General features: G+C 34.6%; 3 protein-coding genes across 3 annotated transcripts; 1 reads left to right on the top strand and 2 right to left on the bottom strand.

The window, feature by feature from the left end:
- Positions 1-641: 641 nt before the first annotated feature.
- Positions 642-8,537, bottom strand: Jhbp16 (Juvenile hormone binding protein 16). The gene is made up of 4 exons (XM_017900289.1): positions 8,412-8,537; positions 2,172-2,434; positions 1,491-1,602; positions 642-937 (listed from the first exon to the last, which is right to left on the bottom strand). Exons 1-4 carry the CDS (start codon positions 8,476-8,478, stop codon positions 642-644), a joined length of 738 nt encoding a protein of 245 aa, XP_017755778.1. The 5' UTR covers positions 8,479-8,537.
- A 4,823-nt stretch (positions 8,538-13,360) lies between these two features.
- On the top strand, positions 13,361-16,516 carry LOC108547703 (Juvenile hormone binding protein 1). Its single transcript, XM_017900325.1, has 5 exons — positions 13,361-13,430; positions 14,424-14,557; positions 15,501-15,673; positions 15,998-16,206; positions 16,365-16,516. The coding sequence occupies exons 1-5, from the start codon at positions 13,361-13,363 to the stop codon at positions 16,514-16,516; spliced, it is 738 nt and encodes a 245-aa protein (XP_017755814.1).
- Positions 16,517-17,402: 886 nt separating this feature from the next.
- Positions 17,403-23,895, bottom strand: LOC108547685 (circadian clock-controlled protein). The gene is made up of 5 exons (XM_017900306.1): positions 23,772-23,895; positions 21,970-22,062; positions 20,980-21,246; positions 20,124-20,282; positions 17,403-17,613 (listed from the first exon to the last, which is right to left on the bottom strand). Exons 1-5 carry the CDS (start codon positions 23,845-23,847, stop codon positions 17,465-17,467), a joined length of 744 nt encoding a protein of 247 aa, XP_017755795.1. The 5' UTR covers positions 23,848-23,895; the 3' UTR covers positions 17,403-17,464.
- Between the last annotated feature and the right edge of the window lie 2,109 nt (positions 23,896-26,004).

Raw genomic sequence — 26,004 nt, 5'->3', positions numbered from 1 at the left:
AATAATTATTATAAGCTTAGAACTAAATCGAGAAAATTTATAAATTATAAAACATTCTATTATACTTGTATCATAGAATTCACTAATTTATTCAGTACTATTGATTTTACATGAATCATGATACTTTCATATTGTAACTATTTTTAATTGTCGATCATTGATTAACCTGATCTTGTTCGTTGTATATTCGTTCTTAGCTTAAAAATGCAATAAAAACGATATATTTACTAATGACAAATTTGTAATAATAGTAAATTAATTAAATGAGCTGATATTATTGTATAATAGAAAAATCGTAAATCGTAACTTCGGCTACCATCGTGTATCGTCGCGCCATCTCCCGAAGGCAGTGGTCACTGAGTATATAAGGACAACAGCGCCGCATCACGCGTCATTTAGCGCTCGGCCGTAGTTCAGAACACATCGCATTTTTAATTAGGATAATTTTGCAACGCGAATAGAATATTTGTGGACCATAATTTAACACATTTACCCAATTAATAGCCCACGAAATATAATTTGAAACAATTTAAAACAATTTCAAGAAAACGCATATACTTTTAAAAATACGGTTTATAGCTCTACTGATATGTTTTTCTTCGAGAAAACCATACGAGGTTTTCAAACAAATTACACTCCTTTTAACTCGTATTGGGTTTCGGTTTAATGATTTTTTCGAAGGGAAAATTGCGGAACGCGTTCCCGAAGATCTCTGTGAACGCGTTGGAGACGAGATCGTTTATTAAACGCCTGGTCATCACAAAGCCTGGTTGCCATGCGCCATTTATTATCCTGTCGAGGACATTCTCGAGAACCTGACGTCCGAACAATAAATTCGTGATGTGCAGCTTTAAGTCTCTGATCGTTTGCACGTCCACGCTGACTTCGATCTTTTGTCCAGGTTTTTTGGTTATGGTCGTTGTTTGAATAAGATCGTCTGAAAAGAAAAATGGCACTTGTAATAATAATATCTTATTTATAACTTTAACTTGAGTTTTCTTTTTTATATTTTTATATTGTTCTTCGGAATTGTATATTTTCGTACAAAATATTGAAAGTTAATTTAAAAAATAATTTATTATGGTCTCCTTATCGTACCCATGACATTGTCTATTTTGTTTTTCAACAAAACCTTTGCAATGGACGATTTCTTCGCTGCAGAAGAGCAAAATTTCGAAAATTTTTTGCCAAAATATCGATGACACTTTTTAGAAAATAGAAAATTGTGTGAATAAAAATTAACAGGTACAATTAATTAATTCCAATACCTCGCACACTATTGCATTATCTTAAATTTAACATATTGATTAATACAGGTCTCCAAAATTTTATTAAGTGGTGGCTAAAGATCGCCTCTCGTGCGCAATTATTTTATTTTATAATTCAAAAATTATTAATATAATACTATTAATAATTATAACTATACTAATTAAGTTAATAATTATTTTTGATCATATCGAGGAATTTGTTGGATTGATAATATTACTCACAAAGAGCCAAAGTGAATTTTCCTTTGTTACTCATACTGGAACCCAACATTGATCCTTTGAACTCGTACATGCCTGATAAGAACTTGGCTGGAAAACTCTGGGTGTACACCACCTAAAAATGAAATAATCGGTCACTAAGAAATTACAGGCTAAATTGATTAATTGTTAATTAGCTTCTGAATTTGAAAAAATTTCAGTATCGAAATTCCATTACCCTTCTACCTAATAAAAATGAAACAATCGGTCACTGACAAATTACAGGCTAAATTGATTAATCCTTAATTAGCTTCTGAATTTGAAAAAATTTCAGTAGCGATGGTACCATTATCCTCCATACGTAAAATAAATTTCTGCAGATCCTTTGCAGATCCTTTTACATAAATAAAAGTTACCATCAACTTACTATATGAGGCATCGTTGGAAATTTGAATTTAAAAGACAGATAGGTTTACATCGAAGATCTGCTCGCATAAAAATTACCATTACCTTACCATTCGGAATTGTCTGAGAAATTTGAATTTAAAAAACAAACCAGTTTCGGCTACTTTCCAGATATAAATAATTCATTTGTAATAACACACTTCGGCAAAAATCGATGTGACTCGGTCCCTTGGTGCCATTAGGAGTCCATAAGGTACCATTATCATTGTAATCATTGCACGAGTGCTCAAACAGCTTTACCTTGTAGTTCGACAAGTCACTGACGAATTTCGTCACTTTGCTGGCTGTCCATCCGCTCTCGGTGACGTTCCTCAGTGTTAAGGTGAAGCCGAAGCTGGGCATTCCACGTGACACGGACACTTCTTTCGCGTAAAATGGATCAAAAGGCCCCACATTGTACTTCGAAAGGCCAGTTTTAAAGTAGGGTCGAATCTCGTTTAACGCCTCTCGAACACACGCGTCGAAACCGGCCACGTTTGGATGGCAATCTTGGAAATGGTCCTCTGAGAAAGAAGCATATGCACATGCGTGACGTTAAAATTTCGTCGTTGAAGATACGATGCAAGAGTGTGTGGACAATGAATGACATTTTACAAGCGTGAATGCGTTTGGGTTAGTGCGGAGGAAAAGTCGATTGGAAACACGGAGAGTGGAGAATCGTGTTACCATTTAAGCACGCAATGGTTCTGATCGAAGCAGGTCTTGAGATATATCTGTGGATAGTATTGGATTGAAATGAACGTGTGTTGATGTTGCGTAAGGAATTTTATGCAATGGCCCGATTATGTGGAAAAAGAAATGGGACGAAATGGGGACATTGGTAATGAGCGTATAGCAAATTTCATAATGGTGTTGTAATAGTGGTGCGAATAAGGATTCATGTGATTCTAAAGACGGGCTAATAGGTTAAAAAAATATATAAAAATTTGTTTCTGTATTTGTATAGACAGTATAATATTGTGGTTGAGAAAGATACAAAAATTTCTTAGTTAAATTGTAGACAGTATAATATTATAGTTGAAAAACATACAAATTTTGTAGTATAATTATAGAGACAGTATAATATTATAGTTGTAAAAGATATAAAAATTTCTTAGTGTATTTGTATAGACAGCATAATATTGTGGTTGAAAAAGATATAAAAATTTCTTAATGCTATTGTAGAGGCAATATAATAATATAGTTGTAAAAGATATAAAAATTTCTTAGTTAAATTGTAGACAGTATAATATTATAGTTGAAAAACATAAAAATTTTGTAGTATAATTATAGAGACAGTATAATATTATAGTTGTAAGAGATATAAAAATTTCTTAGTGTATTTATAGAGTCAGTATAATATTATAGTTGTAAAGATATAAAAATTCCTTAATGTAATTGTGAAGACAGTATGCTAGTTTAAAAAGAAATAAATTGTTTGTTATATTAGAAAAATATTAATTTGGTATAATTTTATAAAACATTATTGTTCCATTATTAAAATTGAATTTTTAACACATTTTACACACATTCCATGTCATTTCACGTATTTTAATATTTTTAATATTGACAAATTTTAACATTTTCAGTAGTTAAGAAGTAATTAGGTAATATCCACGGTTTAATTTTACAAAGCATTATATTTTTATCATTATGATTGAATTTTTAACATACGATTTTATCATATGATTCTTATGACATTCTATATGATTTCACCATATTTTAATATTTTTAATATTAACGAATTTTAACATTTTGATTAGTTAAGCAATAATTAGGTAATATCAACAGACTATCCTCCATTTTAAGCAATCTCAAGTACCTTCCTACCCCCTTCGATAATAAATCTGTCAAAATCGTGTTCCAAAACACTCAAAATTAATAAAAATTCCTATCTAATCTATGTTCCATAAATTTCATCTGCAATAAGCAATATTAAAATCTTTGGTAATAATAAATTTAATAATAGAATACCTCTAGTACAAAATAGAATTATGAAAAGAACCCTTCTGGAAAAATGTCTGTCTCCCAAAGAACTTATCAGTTCTCTTCGAAACAACTTTTCATAAAACAAGGAAAAACAGAAAAGCAAGGAGCACCACAAGGAAATTGCAATCTATATTGTGTGCAACCTCTTTGTGCTGCAACGTGTCTCCTCTTCAGCCCCTGGCTTCCTTGCAAACCTTCCATGTTCCCTGAGAACGTTCACGCATTATTAACTCTTTATTATAATCATTTTCCAACGTTTCTCGTCGATTTCATTCCTGTTAATTATTTAATCGATAAGTTTCGATTCACACAGTCGGTTCATATACGAATGTGTGAATACGACATATACGAATTGAAATACGGTTGATATACGAATGTGTTCTGATACATCGTGTCCTCTAATGGGAACAATGAGAGATAGGTTTAGATGCCTAGACGGGAATTAGGGTCATCTATGGTGAAAGTGACGTTATCCAATATCGTGGTAATATTTTGAAGAAGCATCTGTCGAAAGTTTGTTTCGCGTAACCCGCTGAGATATTACGTGAAGAAACGTAGGAACGAACGTGGAACATTGAAAACAGATAACAATGAGGAATTGCATAAATAGCGTGTACGTTGGTTGTACTCGTTTGACGCGGTATCTTGATCGGAATAATTCGATTCCCGGTGAAAACATGGATTCCATCTTCTTTCCTTTCTCTTTTCGTGTGTTACTGTATAACATTGACCGATTGTCTATTCCTACCTTTTTGTTTCTTTATTTTTTTGAATAAGAATCGAAACTTTCTTCTCGATGGCAATAATTTCGCCTTTTTAGTAGAGATATGTTGAATTAAATTTAGGAAAAAGATGATTGAGAATAGCAAAAATGTAGTATTTCTTCGTTAAAATATTCATAGTGCGAAGAATAACATGACTGGAACTTCCTTTTCGATGATAACAATTTTTTTAATATATTAATCTTAAATGCGAGTAAAAATCGAAACCTTCTTCTCGATAGCAATAATTTTCTGTTTTAGTAGAAATATGTTGAATTAAATTTAAGAAAAATATAATTAAGTTTAGCAAAAATTTAATATTTCTAAATTCGATGAAAAGTGGTGTGGAATAGCAAAAATTTAATATATCTTTTAACGAAAATAATTCGTGTAATTATTTCTAACGTAATTTAGAGAAATAATTAACTCAATTTAGTGAAAATTCGTGATAAAATATTGGAAATTAAATGTTTCTTCGTTAGAAAATTCGTAGTGCGAAAAATAACATGACTGAAGTTTCCTTTTCAATGAAAATAATTTGTTTAATATATTAACCTTAAATTCGGTGAAAAGTGGTATAGAATACCAAAAATTTAATATATCTTTTAAAGAAAATAATTCGTTTAATTATTTCCAACGTAATTTAGAAAAATAATTAATTTAATTTAGTGAAAATTCGTGATAATATATTGGAAATTTAATATTTCTTCGTTAAAAAATTCATACAATGAATAGCAGCTTCGCATAAATATTTATGTATAGATCTATCCTTCTGTATACATACTTTTTATCGTGAAACTTTGTTCTTCAGGGATACGATAAAAAGCGTATTAACTAATTAGCACAGTGAATTTAAATAAGCAACTGCCTGTCTCATTTGTGTATCATATTTCCCATCGATATCTTACAATATTGCGTTTCTTTGTAGCATATGCAACTACGAGAACTGATCAACTAGTAATTAATAACCACGAGTAACACATTCCCGGATGGAGAATGTAAATGTCAGTAAATGAATCTCACTGACTATAATTCATAGATAAAACTATATATCTCTATCCATTTTACTGAAATAACAAATTGATACTAATGTTTTCCTAGGAAATTTACTATGAAGGATTTCTGCAACAGTATTGTAACCTCGATGAGTAAAAACTCTGGTGTAAAGGTAATTTGTTATTTATAGTTCTTCGAAGGTTATTTATACTGCATATGCGTTTACGAATCACTATAGGACTACGTATTCGCGAATTTCGAGGTCACATGGAAGAAAATCGTCACCGAGTACCCAGACACTTGTACAACGAGTTTGAGGGATCGATAGAATCGCGTCACACGTGCAAACCTGTTGCAGTCACGTTGCATGTGATCTTTGTCGTTGATCTAAATTCTTAAGCGACTTCGTGGTCGAGACATACGATTCTATATGATGAGATTTTATTTAAACGAAATTTCCGATTTTTAGTCATATATATTATTATTCTGTACAAGTCCATTATAATTGTAGAAATTTATTAATATATACTCATCGGGGTATATATTTAATTTAGAAATTATTCTTGCACTGAAATGCTACTTAATTATTTATTTACTGCATTTTATATTGTATATTAATATTTTAGTGTAATCGTTAATTTAGGATATTAAATTTAATGTTAAAAATATTTTTTAGTCGCGATTATGTTATTTATTTCACAGGCATTTTTAACCATGTGAATGAAATTTGCATATTTAGAGGAACCTTCGAGGTAACTATGTTCTTCTCGTTTCTCCATGAACTAATATCACGATTAACCATATGCTCTCACATTGACTATTTATTTATTATTATTTATTTATTATTTATTCACTTATTCGACCTAATTGCATTTGAGTCATTCAGTTATTCATATCAACAAGATCAACGTCTACTCCATCTCTGAATAAGAAACACTTTGCTCACATTCGTCCACCAGTTAGCAGCATTTTCAACCTATGAATCATTAGTATTCTATCGATCCTCAAATTAGAAACATTCCACTAATCTTTTGTCCATATCAAATTGACAGTATTTTAGTCAATACTCATAGAGTATTGACCTAACACTGTTCACCTAACACTATTTCAACCTGAATTCAATTTTTAAATTAAAAGAAAAAATTCTATTTGCTTATTTCAACATCAACCACATGCTTAAATCACAATCACTCCAGTAATTCTTTCTTCACACATGACATTCTATATACTGCTATTCAACACCTTATTCACCCAACACTGTCTCAATGTCAATCCATTTTTTAAATAAAAAAGAAGAATTCTACTTATTCATTTCAACATCAACCACGTTCTCAAGTCACAATCACTCCAGTAACTGTTTCTTCGCAACATGACATTTCACATGCTACTATTCACATTACTCAACGACATCCTACCAAGTGTCCCAACATCCACCCAATATTTAAATAAGAAAAGAAGTTGTATAAGAAGTTCGCTCATTTCAATATCAACCACATTCCTAAACCACAAACATTCCATCAACATTTTATCAACATATCGACATTCCCTACTTTACTATTCCTATGATCAATAGGATCACTTCCTCTCAAGCAACATCAACCATTCTTGTGTTTCTAATTCTGAGATCTGAGAACCGATTTTGGAATTCATCTCTTTGTCAACAATATTCCTAAATCACAATCATTCCATCAACTTTTTACCCATATATCAACATTTTTCATTGTACTATCCTTGTGATCAATAGGATCACTTCCTCTCAAGCAACTCCAACAATTTCTGTGTTTCGAGTTCCAAGATTTGAGTACCGAGTTCTAAATTCATTTCTTCGTCAAGAATTTTACTCGCTCATTTCAACGTCAACCACATTCCTAAACCACAATCATTCCATCAACCTTGTATCAACATATCGACATTCCCTATTTTACTATTCCTATGATCAATAGGAACACTTCCTCTCAAACAACGTCATCAATTTCTGTATTTCGAGTTCCGAGATCTGAGTACCGAGGGCTAGATTCATTTCTTCGTCAAAAATTTTACTCGCTTATTTTCAACATCGACCACATTCCTAAGTCACAATTATTCCTCCAACTTTTCATCCACGTATCAACATTTCTCATTTTACTATCCCTATGACCAATAAGATCACTTCCTTTTAAGCAACATCAACCATTCCTGTGTTCCAAGTTTCAAGATCTGAGTACTGATTTTTAAATTCATTTCTTTGTCAAAAATTTTACTCGCTTATTTTCAACATCGACCACATTCCTAAATTACAATTATTCCTCTAACTTTTCATCCACGTATCAACATTTCTCATTTTACTATCCCTATGACCAATAAGATCACTTCCTTTTAAGCAACATCAACCATTCCTGTGTTCCAAGTTCCGAGATCTGAAAACCGATTTTGGGATTCATCTCTTCGTCAACAACAATCTACTCGTTCCCTTCAACACCAACCTCGCCCCCAGATATCACACTTCATCCCCAGTCAACATCCCCATGAACCACAGACATGTCTCCATCGCTCAGACAAAAATTCTATTCATCCCTGGCACAAATCAGCCTCAAATCTTCCACGCTACGTTTTCAAACAGCTGACCACCTACCAACCCACTTATCAACCTACCAGTCTACCTACATTCCCGTACCAACGACGTACCACTCGCCCAGCACTGTGCCACCTCTAGCCTGCCACGAAACGAAAGCTCACAGGCCCGAAACGCGGAATCTTGCAGAGATGTGTGGCTTACCAAACTCTTCGGCGATCGAGGACACTGCGAAGAGGACCAGCAACGTGATGGAAATCCGGATGGACATCTCGACGATCGATAACTTCGCGTAGGCGAACACGATCGCGACGAAACGCACGAGGAGCGCAATTCCTGCCAGCAAACCAGCACGCCGTCGATGCTCACGCTTTCACTCTCGACTGTACATCTGAGAGGAGGGTTTGCCGTGTTGCGTTCCTGTGTCAGGATTTTCGGACGACCTTACGTAAGTCCAAGCACCCGGGAGAGATCACCTTCTCGTTCGCCGGAAGAAACCGGAGGCAGACAAAACGACCTCCAACTCCGATATTTTTCACCGATCTTTTCTGCTTCTCTTTTTCTTCGTCACCTGGACAACGCGTATTTCCTCGTTCTCCGTTCGACACACGCTCAACAAGGTAGTCGTTGTTTCCCGAAGGATTTTCGTTATCGTTGAGTGCCCGCGAAAATGGAGAGGAGTGAACCGGATTTCAATGCGGCTGGGAATGGATGTTTGTTCTGGGTGCAATAGCGAGTTTATGTGTGTACATGGGTGTCGAGTGTTTTTGTTTGGAATGCTGAGAAGGTTGCAAGAGAAAGGACGAAGTTTGGATAACGCTTTTGTACTCGTGACGGGGAATTTTTTGATCGAAGACAGGATTTCGTCGTGGGAAATATTTAAATATTAGAGGGCTTGTTTGGAAGAAGGAAAAATGGAGGAAAAAATGGAAGGAAAAATTTTGGAAAGATTTTAGTGAATTGGTTGGAAGAGAAGGGACGAAGTTTGAATAAAGCTTTGTATTCATAGCAGGGAATTTTTTAATCGTAAACAGGGTTTTGTAGTGGGGAATACTTAAATATTAGAGGGTTTGTTTGGAAGAAGGAAAAATGGAGGAAAAAATGGAAGGAAAAATTTGAGAAAGGTTTTATTGAGTTGGTTGAAAGAGAAGGGACGAGGTTTGAGTAAAGCTTGGTATTCATAGCAGGGAATTTTTTAATCGTAAACAGGGTTTCGTAGTGGGGAATATTTAAATAGAAGATTTATTTGGAAGAGGAAAAAGTGGAGGAAAAAATGGAGGAAAAATTTTGTGAGTAGGTTGAAACAGAAGGAATGAGGTTTAGATAATGCTTTGTATTCATAACAAGGAATATTTTGATATTTTTATAACAAGGATATTTTGATACGCAGGATTTCATCATGGGGAATATTTAAATGTTAGAAGATTTATTTGCAAGAGGGAAAAATAGAAATATCTTTCCTTTCATTTTCTGCTTAATGTCCAATCTGATAATCAGGGTTATTTATGACTACGAATAAAAATGTTTATGAATTTCTTTATAAAGTAGCTTGATTCGCTTCTTTCACCTTCATTGGTGAAAAGAGCGGATTAAGTTCGGTAAAATTTTTATCATTAACGTTGGAGAAGGTGTAGAGTGAAAAATTTGAAGGTCTTTATATAGCTCTTTGTTTGTAATACTGAATAGGTTGCTGAAAAAGGGATGAAGTTTAGATAACGTAACATAATTTATACCCGTAACAGGATTTTTAAATTATAGACAGGGTTTTATCATGGGGAATATTTAAATATTAGAATATTTATTTGAAAGAAGGAAAAATAGTAATATCTTTTCTTTCAATCTGTGTTTAAGGTCAAACCTGATCATCAGGCTTATCTGTGACTCCGAATTAAAATATTTACGAGTTTCTTTGTGAATTAGTTTCATTTGCTCCTTTCATCTTCATTAGTGAAGGTGAAGTTAGGTAAGGTCGTTTAAATTCGGTGGAATTTTTATGGTTGACGTTGGAGAAGATGTGGAGTGAAGGATTTTAAAAGTCTTTATGTGAGTTTTATTGTTAAGAATGAGGATGTGGAATAATTGAGTCGTTCAGGAAGGAATTATGTTTTGATGTGGAGTCCTGGAAGTTTTTATTTGACGATGGTCGAATAGATTATTAATAGACTGATTTGTTTTGTTACAGCAGGAAAGCAGCGAGGAAAACTTTTTTGAGAAGCTTCGTTTTGAAAGGAATAGAATTTGAAAGTGCAGGGAGTGCACTTGACCGAAACAAGGTTCAGTGGAACTGATTGCGAATGCTAGTCACGGTAGGACGTGATACAAAGGAGTAGCAATTTGTATCCAAAAACGTGCGTGAAATGAGGAAAAAATTTGCAAAGATCGTTTGCAATTGAAGAAAAGATAATCTTCTCAATTATACAAATTGATGTAGGATTTTCTCTAAACATTTAATTTCTGTCCTCTTTGTATCGTATAATAACCAAACCTCATATATATTTTAAAAAATTTACTCGTAAAGATAACGAGAATTAATTAGAATTAAAATTACAATAAAAATCGAGAATGTTAAAGATATTTTTAATTTATCTAAATATTTTACTTCATCTTCTTGTCTTATCTTTCATACGAAGAAATATATTTGTTTTCAGAAAGGTTTCAATAATTTTCGAAAATTATCGTCACTCAAAAATGAGAAATTTCTGTCCTCGTATTGTATAATAACAAAACCTCGTATATATTTAAAAATATTGAGACGTAAAAATAACGAGAATTAATTAGAATTAAAATTGCAATAAAAATCGAGAATGTTAAAAATATTTTTAATTTATCTAAATATTTTACTTCATCTTCTTGCCTTATCTTTCATGTGAAGAAATATATTTGTTTTCAGAAAGGTTTAAATAAATTTCGAAAATTATCGTCACTTAAAAATGAGAATAAAAGTGAAAAATAATATTTATTATTTTTCAATGAATATATATATATATCTCGATTTCTCCTCTTACTGGTTATGGAACATTTTCAGATGTATTTCGTTGAATAACTGATTTAAGTAACGTCTTCTTACTCGAGTACTTCATTAACGAAACGCTTCCTACTTTTATCACCGTAGCCTTATTTTTGCAAATATGCAACACCCGAGTGTTTACGTAATTTATATGGAAAGATATATGTTTTTTAACACGTTACAGTTCGTCTCATGTATACGTATCTTTACCTTTCTATTCTGGAGACAGGATTAAGAAAAATAACGGCTATCAGGAGAAATCTGGCAATTACGTAAAAAAAGAAGAAATTCGAAGAAATCTACCTGGACTTATTATTTTTCCTCGACAACGAGTATTAATGGAATTTAAATTGCCTTCGTGCTAGTTTTAATTCTTTTCAAAACGACACTTCGTATTTTGTTTAACATCGCTTTATTTATTTCTCCAATTTCTGCGTAATCTTTCTTCGTTGCGACTTTATTCGCAGTTTTGATGGGATATTTATTAAATTTTTGAAGTCCATCGCTTTCGAATTAATTATAATGTTCTAATATAAGTCTATACTCTACTAATTCTATACGTAACCTATTTGGTAAGCGAAAGTTTCTTATGTAATATATTAGAATTATACAATAGCACATTTTGATAATGTTCTTACGAATATCTCGCAAACGTGAGTTAAAACTGTGACAAAAAGAAATAAAAAATAAAAAAGAACAAACAGAAAAGAATTAATGTATGTTTTAAAAAAGTAATTTAATAATTTCAAATATTCTAAATATTTATTATAGGATTTATGAGAGAAATAATTAATGTTCCCAGCATTGTAGATAAAAGAAATTATTATAAATTCATTTTACAAATGTTGAAATAATCATTTTCGATCGAATTGTTCTCCAAGGCGAGCTGATTTTAAATTACTTTGCGCCTGTTTAGAGATAACCATACGAACAATCGTGTGAAAAGTGAAAACATTCATAAACGATTTAAAAAACATAGAATGTAGAATTGTATATTAATAAAAAAATAAAAATATCTTTAATAACATTTTCTTAAATTTATCCGAAAATATTACATATTTTAATCGTATTGTTTTAAATTAAGAGGTGTGTATATATTTTTATTCTCTTCAAATATTCCTTTACCTACATTGTATATCACAACACGAGTGAAATTGAACGTAAATTTACTTTATTGCACAGCCAAGGTGTATGAAACGTCACTGGCATCTTTATAATTCCGATACTTTCATGAATCCATACCTAGCGTTCAGTCTACCAAAAAATTATAACTATATATATAAAACTATAATCGCAATTATAAATTAATACAAACCAACTGATTTGTCAAAAATGTTGAATACAGCAATTATATTTCGATTTAGTCGACCATAAAAATTCTTCGTCGAGGGAAGAAAATATTTTTCTCTTTTAAAACTATTAAACTTACTCTTCCTTTTTACCACACAAATCAAAATTGCAAAAAATCCCATACCTTCCTCGATGTTAAATTAAAACTCCTTCTGTAACCAAGTCCTTTCACTTTAAATCATAGCCACGAGGAATCGAGTGGAACGGTCAAATAAAAATAAAAATTTCCGAAAGTATTCTGCAAACCATCGAACACCTCCAACACTCACAGATACAAATCTCATCGACACGTACATAACGAAAAAAAAAAAAAGAATTTCTCGATGTCAAGCGCGATTGCGAGGCGCAGGTAAGAGGGGCGAGAGCAGTTCGCCATGGAGCATTCCAGGCAGCAGCTTTCCAGCGCGAGAGCGCGGCAAGATTGGAAAAGATGGAAGAGTATCTAGGGTATACTTTCGACCAGGTCTAACATGGTCTAGCCTAGAGACTCGTCTGTCGTCCCAGACGAAGAAGGCGCAGGTGCACGTTGCAGCAGTGAAAGTATCCGAGTGCAGTTACGATCTGGCATCTGTCAATGCCCTCTTGCATAGTCAGTGTAAGTCTAGCGGTGCCGTTTAGCCGGGACCCGGGATTTCGAGCTCGCTTGTCGAAAGTGTCGGTGCCTGTCAACTAGTGCTGAAACCAGCGGATCCAAATCCACCAGGTGAATCCGAGCCATCGAGCAATCCAGACCAGCCACTCCTGGAGCCCACGGAGCCTTTATCCTCTGAATTTCGCTTTGGACCAGGCTGACGCGATGATCACCTCGACCTTCTGTCTCTTGGTAGCTGCGACCATTGCTACTGTTCTCTCGGCTGACTCGAATCGTGAGTAATTCGGATTTTTCCGCTGCTGGACCTCTTACGAGATCGCTTCCTGCTGGGCCCAGGCCGATCAGAGTCAAGTTGGCAGGAAAGCGAGTGAAAGTCTGATAAGAAGGTAGAGGATGTTGCTCGTAGAACCCGGACTTCTTTTGGATAGTATCCGTGTCCTGTTTGAGTTTGTCTTTGTGCCATGTTGGGGGTGGATGAGTGAAGGGTTAGAGGGATGGAGGGATGAACAGGGATCTGTTCCCGTTGTTCGGTTTGGGTCAGGGAGAAGTGGATAGGTGGAGCGGGATTTTTGCTGGGTTTAGAACGGTGGAAGGAAATGTTACATAAATGCGTTATGCGAGGTAAAGGGGTCAGTCGTGCAAGTATCCCTCAGAAACTTCATGTGAATTTCACAATGTGTGGTTAGAAGTGACAAGCTGTCTGGCAACTGACTTCTCGCGCGACCAACGTGTCGTTTCCGCTTATTTCCATCTGTGATCGAGGATTATTATCCTCTGGTTAATGATTGGTTTTCAGGTGGAAATGGTTTTTTGTTATTTTTTTCCTGTTTTTCCCTCCTCGATGACGAAGTTCGAGCGTAGTCGTTGTGAGATGTGAGATTGTTGCAAAGAGAGAATGTAAGGATAAAAATAATAAATCGAGGTCTATTCGATAATTATTGAATATACATTGTTAATATTGGAACCTGTTTAATTGTTAGAAAGGTATAAAAAATGCCTGGTTTCCGATATTTTATTTTTATAATTACTGGGAATATTTGGAAAGTGATATAAATTGGAAGAAAATATCGGAGAAATGTTATTTTAATTATTGTCATTTATCGAAATTATATTTTATAGTTAGTCAGTTATAGTGTTGGATAGCAAGTGTTCTAAAAATGAGAAATTAAATAAGTAGAATTTTTAATTTTTGTTTGAAGAATAATATTTAGCTTGTGGTAATTATAAGTCGTGTTTATTTATTGAATAAATATCTCTGCAATTACAGCTGAGTATGTCAAACAGTGTTCGAGAAGCGATCCGAAGCTGAAATCATGCTTGATCAATGCACTGCACCATCTGAGACCGTACTTGAGCGTCGGGATACCGGAAATCGAGCTGCCTTCCGTCGAACCGTTTCGCGTAAGAACCGCCTCTTTCGATATCCTCCCGATACATTGAAAGTTGAAGTTTCCTGTCACATTAACAGAATTTTTCACAGAGTTTCTTAACTCAGGTTACATAAATACTTCTATCTCAAAGACATTAAGATGATTTTCAAAGTTGTATAATTTTATAATTAATAAAATTGGTGTTTAACTGAAAGATTAATCACTGGAAGTAAACTCTAATTTAGGTATAATTAAAATTATAAAGTTTTCATATTTGATAGGAGTACGCAATTTAAGATGATAATTTAAAATGAAATTAAAAGACACAAAGATTACAAAATATTTAATTATAAATTGCTTTAGATCTGAATTTTCAGTGATAAAATATTTCTATTCCAGAATTAAATTAACTTTCAGAACTTCTCAACTTTTTATTGTAAATATTATATTATAATAGGGTACCTTACTCAACCCAATTTAAAATAAAATTAGAAGACCTGAAAATTCCCCAAAATTTATTAATTTGGATCTCAATTTTCAGTGATAAAATATTTCTATTCCAAATTTAAGTTAACTTCCTCAGAACTTCTCAATTTTGATTATAGATATTATAATAGGGTACCCTACTCACCCCAATTTAAAATAAAATCAGAAGACCTAAAAGTCCCCCAAAATTTATTGATTCAGTTCCCAATTTTCAGTGATAAAATATTGCTATTCCAAAGTTAACTTAACGTTCACAAAATTTCTCAATTTTTATTATGAATATCGTAAGAGGGTACCCTGTTCACTCCAATTCAGAATAAAATCAGAGGACGCGAAGATCCCATAAATTTCGCTCTGAATTCGTGTAAATCCAAATTCCCACTGTCGGAAAATTCTAAAAATGGCAAGAAGCATAGCAAATTTCAATATCGACCCGTTATGCTCCTGATTATCCCACGTATTTGCCACGACTTCGCTTATTCCAACAGATGGACGAGCTGACTCTCTCCCTGACAGGTGGTACAAACGGTTACAAGGTCCAACTGCGTGAACTGTTCGTAAGGGGAGCAAGCAACTATACCGTGGAGGACATTAAACTCGGCTCACCCTTCGAAGCCATTGTACGAATGCCAGCCCTCATCTTGGACGCGCATTATTCCAGGTTCACGATTTGCAAATGTTTCTGCTCTATTTAGATTCTGCTCTCTAACGGTTTGCTTTATTGACTTCTTCTCCCATTATACTACATGAACTTACGCTACATTAATAAAAAAAGAATATCTTAATGGAAAAACAAAAAATCGAACTGAATATTCGAACAATGAATAAACAAAAGAAATATTCATCCTTAAAATGTCACCATAAATGGGGTAGTAAATTATTACTATTAATAATAGTAATAATATTCTTCCAAATTAATTTTAATATCATTATTTAATCATTATTCATTTTTACTGTTGTAATTAATATAATTTTAATATGTCAGTTCAGGGGTGCTAATTATCCTACCTGCCAGTGGAAATGGTACCTTCCACGCGCGATTCGACGATGTCAAGGCTCTAGTTAAAGGTACCGTTTCCACGAACGTGAGGGATGGAAAGACGTACCTCAACGTGGAGAACCTTGACGTTGTCCTGGATGTGAAGAACGTGCAGATGAGGGTCCGCAAGATTTTTAATAACAATCGAATCCTTAGTAAGTAGACAATGAAATTATTCTACCAATAATTGAAAATATATATCACTGCTGATGCGAAACATAATTACGTAAATAATAATTTAATTTAATAATAATTAACCCTGATAAAGAATGACACTGTCAAAGCTGTAATTTGTACGATTTTATTGTCACAGCCGAGGCAACCAACCTGTTCCTACGCGAAAACGGACAGGAAGTGTTGAAAGTGATGGAACCACAGCTGAAGAGGAAGCTCTCTGTACTCTTCGCTGGGATCGTCAATCAATTGTTACGTCACGTGCCAGTAGAAGTCTACCTGCTGCCTTGAATTTCTTATTTTTCCCTTGGAAATACGAAAAGGAAAAGAAAGAAGAACGAGTAAGAAACAGGAAACAGACACGAATTAGTACGTGTTCGAATTAGTACGTTATATGTATGTACATAGAATTACTATGCGATAATGAATCGTAACCTGGGTTAGGATAAGATAGATAAAAGTTCAGTATTTTTACGTTACTTAGTTTCACAGCAAATAACTGTAATAATGGTTGAGTTTACTCTAGGGATTTTGAAAAAAGAGAAAAATATATGTATATGTATATATTTGTAAAATTATAGATTTGTTATTTAGTTGACCATTTACTCCTCGACGATGCTATTCGACGCAACGATCGCTCATGCGACGAGAATTGCGAAAGACAGTTCGTCTTGTATCGTAAAATGCAATCGTTCGATTATGAGATCTCCGTGGTTGCGACACGCGAATATGTTTCCAGCTAATTTGCATGCAGTTTGCATATTAGATACGCTAGTTCGAAAAATTCGGAATTGACCTAAAATGTCACTAGGTTCTTCACGAGATTAATGTGTTACCGGCATGCATTTCGATAATCAACGATGATTATGTGATTAATTAGAATCGAATTAACATTTGGCATTGGTTTCACGTTTATTTACATCATTGAGGCTTCATTCAATAACAATAAACAATCAACAGTTTGCATAAACTCTTCTTTACCAGCAACTATATCCTCGGTACTTGAAGAGTAAGTACTCGAAGATCACTCGAATGTCGGATGAATTGTACAAAATGTCCCTAGAGTCCATAGAATTGGGTTGAGCAGTGTCATTCAGCCATTTCTTCGTCCCTTCTTCCGACGCCATTTTGTCTCAGCTCTGTCGCGACATCTGTCGAACTCCTTTCCACTTCGTTCTTTCATTCATTTCTTTTTTTTTTTTTGTTCTTTTGTGATTATTTTATTACTAGCATCGTGTTTCATGGAAACACTGTGGAGAAGGGTATCTTCGAGAAGAAACGATTGGTGAATTCGGTTAGGTACTCGTCCCAGGTATTCATCATCTTTGGTAACATTCCCCGGTATACCAGGGGCCAATATTCGTTGATGAAGACCAGTGCAGCGTGATCTGGAAGAAGAAATTTAATATTTTAATAGTTTGGTATTTTGGTACTTTTATATTTTGGTATTTTAGTATTTAGATACTATAGTATTTGGCTATTTCTGTAGTTTGATACCTCGGTATTTTGGTATTTCTGTATTTTTGTACTTCAGTATTTCGGTATTTCTGTATTTTGGTACGCCTGTATTTTGGTATTTCTGTACTTTGGTACGCCTGTATTTTGGTATTTCTGTATTTTGGTACGTCTGTATTTTGATATTTCTGTATTTTGGTACTCCTGTATTTTGGTATTTCTGTATTTGTCTACGTCTGTATTTTGGTATTTCTGCAGTTTTGTACTTCGGTATTTTGATTTTTCTGTAGTTTTGTACTTCTGTATTTTGGTACGCCTGCATTTTGGTATTTCTGTATTTTTGTACTTCGGTATTTTGGTATTTTGATATTTTATAGCTATCGCCCTATAGATATAGGACCTATCGTATGGTACTTCAATGTTTTTGGTATATTGTTACTTTGGGATTTCTATATTTTCGTATTCCAATATTATAGGAACTATAGAATATTTTTTTATCCATATTTGTTCTGGAAAACTTGTATTCCTCATCAGGATAAAATTTTCCACGATATCTAAAACAATTGTCCTATATTTTACATCTCCAACGATGGTTTTACGACCAAAGATCATTAAATTCCTTTTATAAATGTTTAACGCGACGAGAGGTGCCGCTGATTTTCATAAATTAGAGATTAACCGACGTGAGGTATTGTCCATTCACCGTATTCCTAAACCAACAGTAACTACAGAAAGAAGAATGATCTAATGCCTTCTCTATTCGAGAAGGATATTACTTAACATTTATTAACATTTATCGCTGTCAAACGAAAAATAATGAATAAAAATTTATTCAAATATACAACCAGACGATAATAACAACTATCAGTTAAATAAATCATGCTGGACCGACACGTAGATGCAATCCGAACAATGAGCTAAGAAACTTGTTTTCAGAAAACCTAGCAAAAACGCTCATTATACTATTTTTATAATAGTTTAATGCATCTTTCATATACCTAGCCAAACCACTTGTATATTCCTTCTAGGAGAGCACTATCCCACATTCCCGATCCTATCTTTCTATTTCCTTTTCCCAATTTGCATCTTCCTTTTCCTGCCCTTTTTCTTTTTAACCGAAGACATCAACAACAAATTGAATATTTTTTATATTATCAGACTTATCAAAATTTCTTGATTCTCTTTCATACTATGACACACTGAAACAATGCAATTTCGTTTTGGCATATCTTTCTTCCTATTTTTCCTCTTCGTTAAATTTATTTTCCTCCTTCTTCAACCTTCTTTCAAGAAAATGTCAATAATAATGCAATTTCGTTTTGGCATATCTATCTTCCTATTTTTCCTCTTCGTTAAATTTATTTTCTTCTTTCTTCGGCCTTCTTTCAAGAAAATGTCAATAATATTAAATTCTTCGCTTATTTTTGAAAGATCTATAACTCCTTTAGACCAAAGAGACATAACATTGATAATAAATTCGTCACGGATTTTTAAAAATTGTATAAATGCTATATCATGTCAAGACACTCCATTTAACTATCAAGTGACACAAGGCTAGAGGTAACATCAAGTGATAAAGGATTCTCTGAAAATTTCGACTCGAATCAATCTATGAAACACTTAAATCCCGTTTAAATCTCTCGCTAAGACAACTTCCACGAATGGGAAACAGCGAAGCACCTAACCTAATCAAAAACAAGAATTATTACATCGAGGAACACAAGGTTTAGGATCGTCTGAGGCCAAAGATCACGTAATAGGCCGCTGATATCACGAGAGAAAAAGCAAACGACGTAGTCGGGGACAAAAATACGAGGGTAAGCAGCAAATAACAGCAAGACATAGCGATTGCATGCTAATTAAGCGGCACAGGATTCTCTTGAAACCCGAGTACCTGTGTGTGCATGTGCTCGTGTCAACGTTATGCAATGACGGAATGTCGAGACAACGTCGTTCAGCTGATGAAAGTCTCTGCCTGAAATTGGCAGTTATCGTAAAGCAAACAGCGAATTACACGTGTTCCCTGTACTCGTATTATGTCACGACGCTTTTTATAGTAATCGTTTGCGTCGATTATATCATTGACACCAGCTTCCCCGATTATCGTCCAGTGATACGATTACGAAGTTACGAGATCGATCGTTAGTTACGAAGTCGGTCTAGTCACTCCTTTTAACCACTTGCGTTACGATTTAACTTTCTAACTTTACGATTTAACTTTAACTTTAACTACAATATAACATGCGGTAAGGCGTTACATTGACACCGCACCGCATCTGCGAGCTAAATATTAGCCAACGTGACGGACACGTCGTTTTTGTTTCTGCGATAAATGCCTATCGACGTGGTATACACGTCGCTGACGGCTTTGGAACAAAAGCATCTCGCGCAATAGTTTATAGCGCAAGTGGTTAATCGCAGCTGGATGATTTCATGCACTTACTTAGGTCTTCGTTGCCGTTGAAGAGATCGCTGAACCAGATCCGCATGTTCCCGACCGTGGGCACCATTTTGAAGTGCTCCACGACCCATCTGTCGTCCGCGACATGGCCGGAGATGTCCCACGTGCATCTCACATCTTCCAAGCTGACGTTGAAGAACCCTTTTCAGAAAAATTTTAAGAATAAATCTTTGTGTGACTTGTTTAGCTAAAATTTACGATTTTTATTTAATTTAAGATATCAATTTATTAATTTAGTTCCATTTCGAGCATCTGTTTTATCCTTTGTTGTGCAATAGCAGGTGCATGTGACTGTGTGATCTTACTTTTTGTAATTTTAATTTTTGTAATCAAAGGGTTATTACTTGGTAAGATATAATAAATAAGTAGCATATTTCTTTTCTAACTGTTGTATGTTTGGAAATATATTTTTCGAGGCTTTCCTCGATCTCAGAGTGATGGCGAAGTTTATATATGATGTGAAATTTAAACAATTGGGAAATTAGATAAAGGAGATAATATTTAAGTTGGTTTAGAAATTTGAATTTCCATTTTCAATTTTTCTATCGTTTAAATTTTATAGAAATTTCGATATCAATGTGATTACGTGTTTTGTCAACTATACTTCCATTTTTATTCGGAAGTATTATTCGTATTTTCCGAAATATCCACTTTTATTTCAATTTTGATTACGATGGATCATCGAACGTCGCAATTATTTATTTCATAGATAATAAAATAATTCGAGAACCTTCTGCCAATTTTTGTTAACTAATTCAGTCCTTGAGAAGTTAAGGAAAGAAAAATTTGAGTGTTGGAAAAAATAGAATTTGAATTTTTGTGATTATAATTAAATTACCTTTGCCACCAATTTTAAAGGCACCCAGAGAGCCCTCAGCTTTATAGTCGCCATCGATTAATATCTTCGATATATCGACGTCAATTTCCAGCCGGAAGAAGTCATCGGCCATTTCCGGTTTCACGGACAAAAATCGTGCTTTGGCAAGGCCGTATGTTCGAACATCCGTGGCTATAATTTTTCCACGAAGTTGGCCGCTTTCGTGTTCAATGGAATGGGAGTCGGTATAATAGGGGTCCAAGGGGGGCATGTCGAAATCCGGCAATCCTGTTGCAACATTTTCAAAAATTAATCTCGCTTCAAAAACACCCTAAAAACACCTCTTAACCATTAACCATAACTCAAATTATAAAATGAAATATAACATCATTCTTTATTTCCAAATTTTTACTTGGAATTAAATATTATAGACCAAGATACCCCTTTGTCATTCGAAATGTTTATTTTTCAAAATATTTATATTCCCTCGATTAATATTGCATAGTGAACTGATCACGAAGAACCTGAATTTTTAATATTCGCGCGATAATAAAAATAGTCATTGAACGCAGTGTGTTAATTGCAAATTAAATATCGAAAATGGGTAAAGAAGACTCGGACTTTTTTAAAGAAAACCTTTGCCAAGTGAATGGATAAACTCTTGCTATAATACTTGAGATCGTCGAGTGACTATGGCAAACAAAATTCTGAGCTGTTTAAATCCACGATTAATCGTTCAGTCGGCCATTTTCTTATTTAAAAATCCTGGATTCGTCTTTGCAATTAGGCACACTCGTGCAACCCTTCTCGTTTTAATATGGTACAAGGAAGAAATGGAAAAATGGCTGCTGCAAGGACGAATCCGGAATTTAAATATAATATTAAATATTCCAGTAGAAAGTTAAATATTCCATAAATAGTTCGTTTAAATATTAAATTAAATATTAAATATAAATTATTATTAAATTTATACATCAAATATAAAATATTAAGTTTCGACGACGATGTTACCTTTGACGAAGGTCGGCCATGCTTCTTGGATGGCGAGCCTCAAACACGATGAGAAATCATCGGAATCCCTGTTGCAGGTTTTCACGGTTTCAGCTATGGAGCAAAGTAAACACGGGTTATTCGCTGATAGAAAACTGGGAGTTAAATTAGCCGTGATAATGGGAAATAAGTTCGCGTTGCGCGATGATTCACGAGGGAAAATGAATGTGTACACAGTGAACGGTGGTTTCCAGATTTCGCTAAAATTTAACTGGCTGGCACGTTGAAATCCTCGCCAGCTTTCTAACTCGGTTCTACGAAACTAATAGCGGAAACTTTTACTTCTGATCCGTGGTGGAAAAAGGGACCGTACTTCGTCTGTCGATCATCGCGAGCAACGATGACTTCGAGTTGAATCACGTTAGGTAGATTTGATAGTAACAAGATTTTATTGTATTTATGTATTTGTTTATTATTGATATGAATGTTGAGGAGTTAGACACGACTTTGATACCATCAGAAGATTGTTGTAATCTTTTTGGGAAGTAATAGGAAAATTTAGACATTTTTCAGAGATGAGGTAATTGGAAGATTATTTTTAAAATTGTTTAATGTAATTCTTGGTTTATTGTATGTTATACTACACGAATTTTAGTGCGAATTGAATTCGTCATTTTATTTTGAAGAAATATTATTAAAAATTAAAAAGAAGAGAGAGAAAATCGTAGATCATGGAAAAAAGAATATCTCAAAAATTATAGTATTTGCACCCTCTTACATCACCCTTTGCATACTCGATTCCAGAAAATCCTGCACTACTTCTATGATACTTAAAAACAAGGAAATACAAGAAAATGAGGGAAAGTAGATTGTCTTTAGCAAACAGAAGCAAAAATGTCTGAAAAGATAGGTATTAAATTAATACCGTAATAAAAATTAGGAAAACCTGAGAATTTAACAGTTTTCATATTCCATATAATAAACATTTTATTTTACCCTATCTCGCGTCAAACAAAGAAGCTACCTGAAATTTAAGCGTATTCTTTCTATATTAAATAACATAGAAGAAAATCTATTAGATAGAAGTCACATAACTCCCCATTTTATTCCCACCTATCCCACTCACCCTTTAAAAATATTCCTACTAGCCTTCTTACAATTAGTAGCCAAAATAAGTAGCCCAAAAACGTATCCATTGTCTGTCTACAATGCTATCTAACTAATCCCAATCAAAGGAAAAGCAAAGTAACTCAACCCCCTCCATCCATTCACCCAAAAACCTTCCAAACCATCCAAACAATAGGACACCAAGTGTCTCCACTCTCATACCTCAACCACCTCCAACCATTAGCCTGAAAACCTTCCAAACCACTCAAATAGCACCAAGCAAAAGGACACCAAGTGTCTTTTTCCATTCACTCGACTAAAAACTTTGCATGTTACCTAACTTCACCCAAGTAATGCCAAGCAAAACAGCACAAAGTGTCTCCACTGTCATTATACCCCTACATCTCCACCCATTCACCCAAGAACCTTCCAAGCCACCTAATGATACCAAATAAAACAACACAAAGTGCCTCCTCTGTCATTATACCTCAACATCTCCACCCATTCACTCAAAAACCTTGCAAGCCACGTAAACGATGCCAAACAAAAGAGCACAAGATGTCTCCGCCTCTGTCATACCTCAACCACCATCACTCACGCGCACAGTCTTCGCCACTACCCCGTCAAAGACGGCAAACACGGGGTCTAAGCGAAAACCAGGCGTGAGAGTTGGAAAAAGAAGAGATCCATAGGATCCCGAAACGGCGTGAACTTACGAAGCTGATAATCCCCGGCGACGACGACGACAGCGCACAGCGAGACAGCCAGCGCGAGGACGGTGTGGAACGACATGGTGTGCTTCGGTTAAAAATCTTCCAGCTAGCTTAGCCAATTATAAGCGGTCCGTTTATATAGTTTCCAGCGCCAAGGACTCCGGGCAGAGAGCTACGTTGCAAAATTGCATGTCATTAAAGCGCGCCAACACGTGAGAGGCGAGAAGCGGCGCGCTGGCAGCCAGCACGCTTGCCCTAAGAAACACGCAGAGGAACGGAGTAAATGCTCGGTGTCGCGAATTCCGGACAACGCGTAAACCCGCTCTTCTTTTGTCTCAAACGACAGCTCACTACCTGCCAGCATGATCGCAGCAGGCTGATCCAGCTTCGACTTTTCTGTCACTGCATCGGCATCTCTGGCGCGCCGACTGGCTTTCCTCTCGCGACCAACGGTCTGCATAGGCGTTCTCGGAACCGATAGCGGAATAATTTCCACGCTTGTTTACCTTCTACCGTTTCTGGGGCTCAGATGTCCATTGGTGAACTGATATACACGATGATCCATTTCGGATGTCGAATTCTTCGTGCCAACGAAGGGAGAGAGAGAGAATTGGAATAGAGAGTTGAGAAGGGAGTCGAAGATGGAAGTTAGAGGGTAAGCGAGGAAGATTTTGATCACGTGTGGAGAAATTCATGAAATTATTGATTTTTTAAAGTTCATATTGGTGATACTAATGTATATGCACTTCTGTTGTCAGAAAATTGTATTATTTTATAATTCTTTTTATTCTTAGACGGATTATAGCGTGTAGAGGAAGTGACGACATTGTGCACTGGTTTTGGAGGTTTTTGGAAAGGTATAGATATTATTGGTAATGTTAAAATTGGCTTTTCTTAAAATAGAAATTTAATTGTATATATTTGTTTATTTTTGTTGAGATAGAAATGTAATTATTATTAATAATTGTTATGGTCTATGCATATTGTAGTTATTGGTAGGTATATATCACGAATGAGTTCCTCTAGTGTCAACGAAATTTTTCTTGTAAGGAATTTAATAACGTTATATTTTAGGGATTGTGGTATATATTTGAGCAACAAATTTCTATTTTTCTTAATAATATAATAAGGTGACAGCACAGCTGAAGACTATCAACAACACCTTACATTAATAAAATATGTAATAAAAGGGGTTTCTTTCTTGAAATATTAATATACGATAAATATGGAAAGAACTATTAATATTAGAAATAATATTCGCAAATATTAAATAATCCTCTAGAATCCTGAAGCAATTTTAAAATTACCTTCTACATAAAATTAAATAATACACGGATGGATAGTAATAAATATTTACATTCGACTAACACCGAATACAAATATCGAACTTCAAAGAGGCGTTTACAAATTTTCTTGGAAGAGGATGGCTCCTGTGTTTCCATAAAATTAGGTAATCACGGAATTTAAAGCCACGCTACCTTTGCTTACGAGGAACGCACGCGAGAATTCCCAGTGTGTACTCAGGAATTGCAGAAACATGTAAACAGTTCCTGCTGTACAGACGAAACGCATCATCAGCTGATTATGTTCCAAACACGTGCTTCTACATGCTTAACAAAGAAAATCACCAGTTAATACAACCATATACCATTCTAACAGCGTAAATATACGTAATAGTAGCCAATCGAACGACATCCAAAGGTAGATTCAACCAAACCGAGTCGTTAAAAATATTTGACTCTGTGGCACAGGATTTCAGGTAATAAAAAAGACCCAGGTTGCGCAAAAATTTTATTGCGTTTCAAATGAAACCAAATTGGTATATATTTTTACTAATAAAAGAATCGCATAATGTAAAAGCATAAAACCAGGAAAAAAGGATTGTCGCAATAATCCTTCCGCTTGCAACAATTGATGAACCTGTACTGGCATGTTGAATGTTGCCAACACAAGCGAATACATTTATAACATTTGTCGAAGGTATTAGCAACTGCTTTACGTAAACAAGACGAAATATAAACCTAAGCGCGTGCAGCTATTGCAATATTTCGAGGTGGCACTACTTACAAATGTCCCACTATGCATTGCGGTGCATCAAAATGGTGGGACTAAAAATGTCCCACTATGCATTGCGGTGCATCAAAATGGTGAGACTAAAAATGTCCCACTATGCATTGCGGTGCATCAAAATGGTGGGACTAAAAATGTCCCACTATGCATTGCGGTGCATCAAAAT

This window comes from Eufriesea mexicana, unplaced genomic scaffold, assembly GCF_001483705.2.
Source record: "Eufriesea mexicana isolate 0111107269 unplaced genomic scaffold, ASM148370v2 scaffold1140, whole genome shotgun sequence".
Lineage (NCBI taxonomy): Eukaryota > Metazoa > Arthropoda > Insecta > Hymenoptera > Apidae > Eufriesea > Eufriesea mexicana.
This window is presented reverse-complemented; position numbering and strand designations above follow the sequence as displayed.

What these genes read in the sequence shown, in the direction of transcription:
- LOC108547703 (XM_017900325.1), top strand. Translation starts at nt 13,361, where the DNA reads ATGATCACCTCGACCTTCTGTCTCTTGGTAGCTGCGACCATTGCTACT. An exon ending in CTTCCGTCGAACCGTTTCGC is followed by an intron (nt 14,558 to 15,500) that starts GTAAGAACCGCC and finishes TTATTCCAACAG; the next exon opens with ATGGACGAGCTGACTCTCTC. An exon ending in TTGGACGCGCATTATTCCAG is followed by an intron (nt 15,674 to 15,997) that starts GTTCACGATTTG and finishes TTAATATGTCAG; the next exon opens with TTCAGGGGTGCTAATTATCC.
- LOC108547685 (XM_017900306.1), bottom strand. Translation starts at nt 23,847, where the DNA reads ATGTCGTTCCACACCGTCCTCGCGCTGGCTGTCTCGCTGTGCGCTGTC. An exon ending in CGCCGGGGATTATCAGCTTC is followed by an intron (nt 22,063 to 23,771) that starts GTAAGTTCACGC and finishes TTTGCTCCATAG; the next exon opens with CTGAAACCGTGAAAACCTGC. An exon ending in CAACGGCAACGAAGACCTAA is followed by an intron (nt 17,614 to 20,123) that starts GTAAGTGCATGA and finishes TTCTTCTTCCAG; the next exon opens with ATCACGCTGCACTGGTCTTC.
- Jhbp16 (XM_017900289.1), bottom strand. Translation starts at nt 8,478, where the DNA reads ATGTCCATCCGGATTTCCATCACGTTGCTGGTCCTCTTCGCAGTGTCC. An exon ending in CTCGATCGCCGAAGAGTTTG is followed by an intron (nt 2,435 to 8,411) that starts GTAAGCCACACA and finishes CTTCTTTCTCAG; the next exon opens with AGGACCATTTCCAAGATTGC. An exon ending in AAAATTCACTTTGGCTCTTT is followed by an intron (nt 938 to 1,490) that starts GTGAGTAATATT and finishes TTTTCTTTTCAG; the next exon opens with ACGATCTTATTCAAACAACG.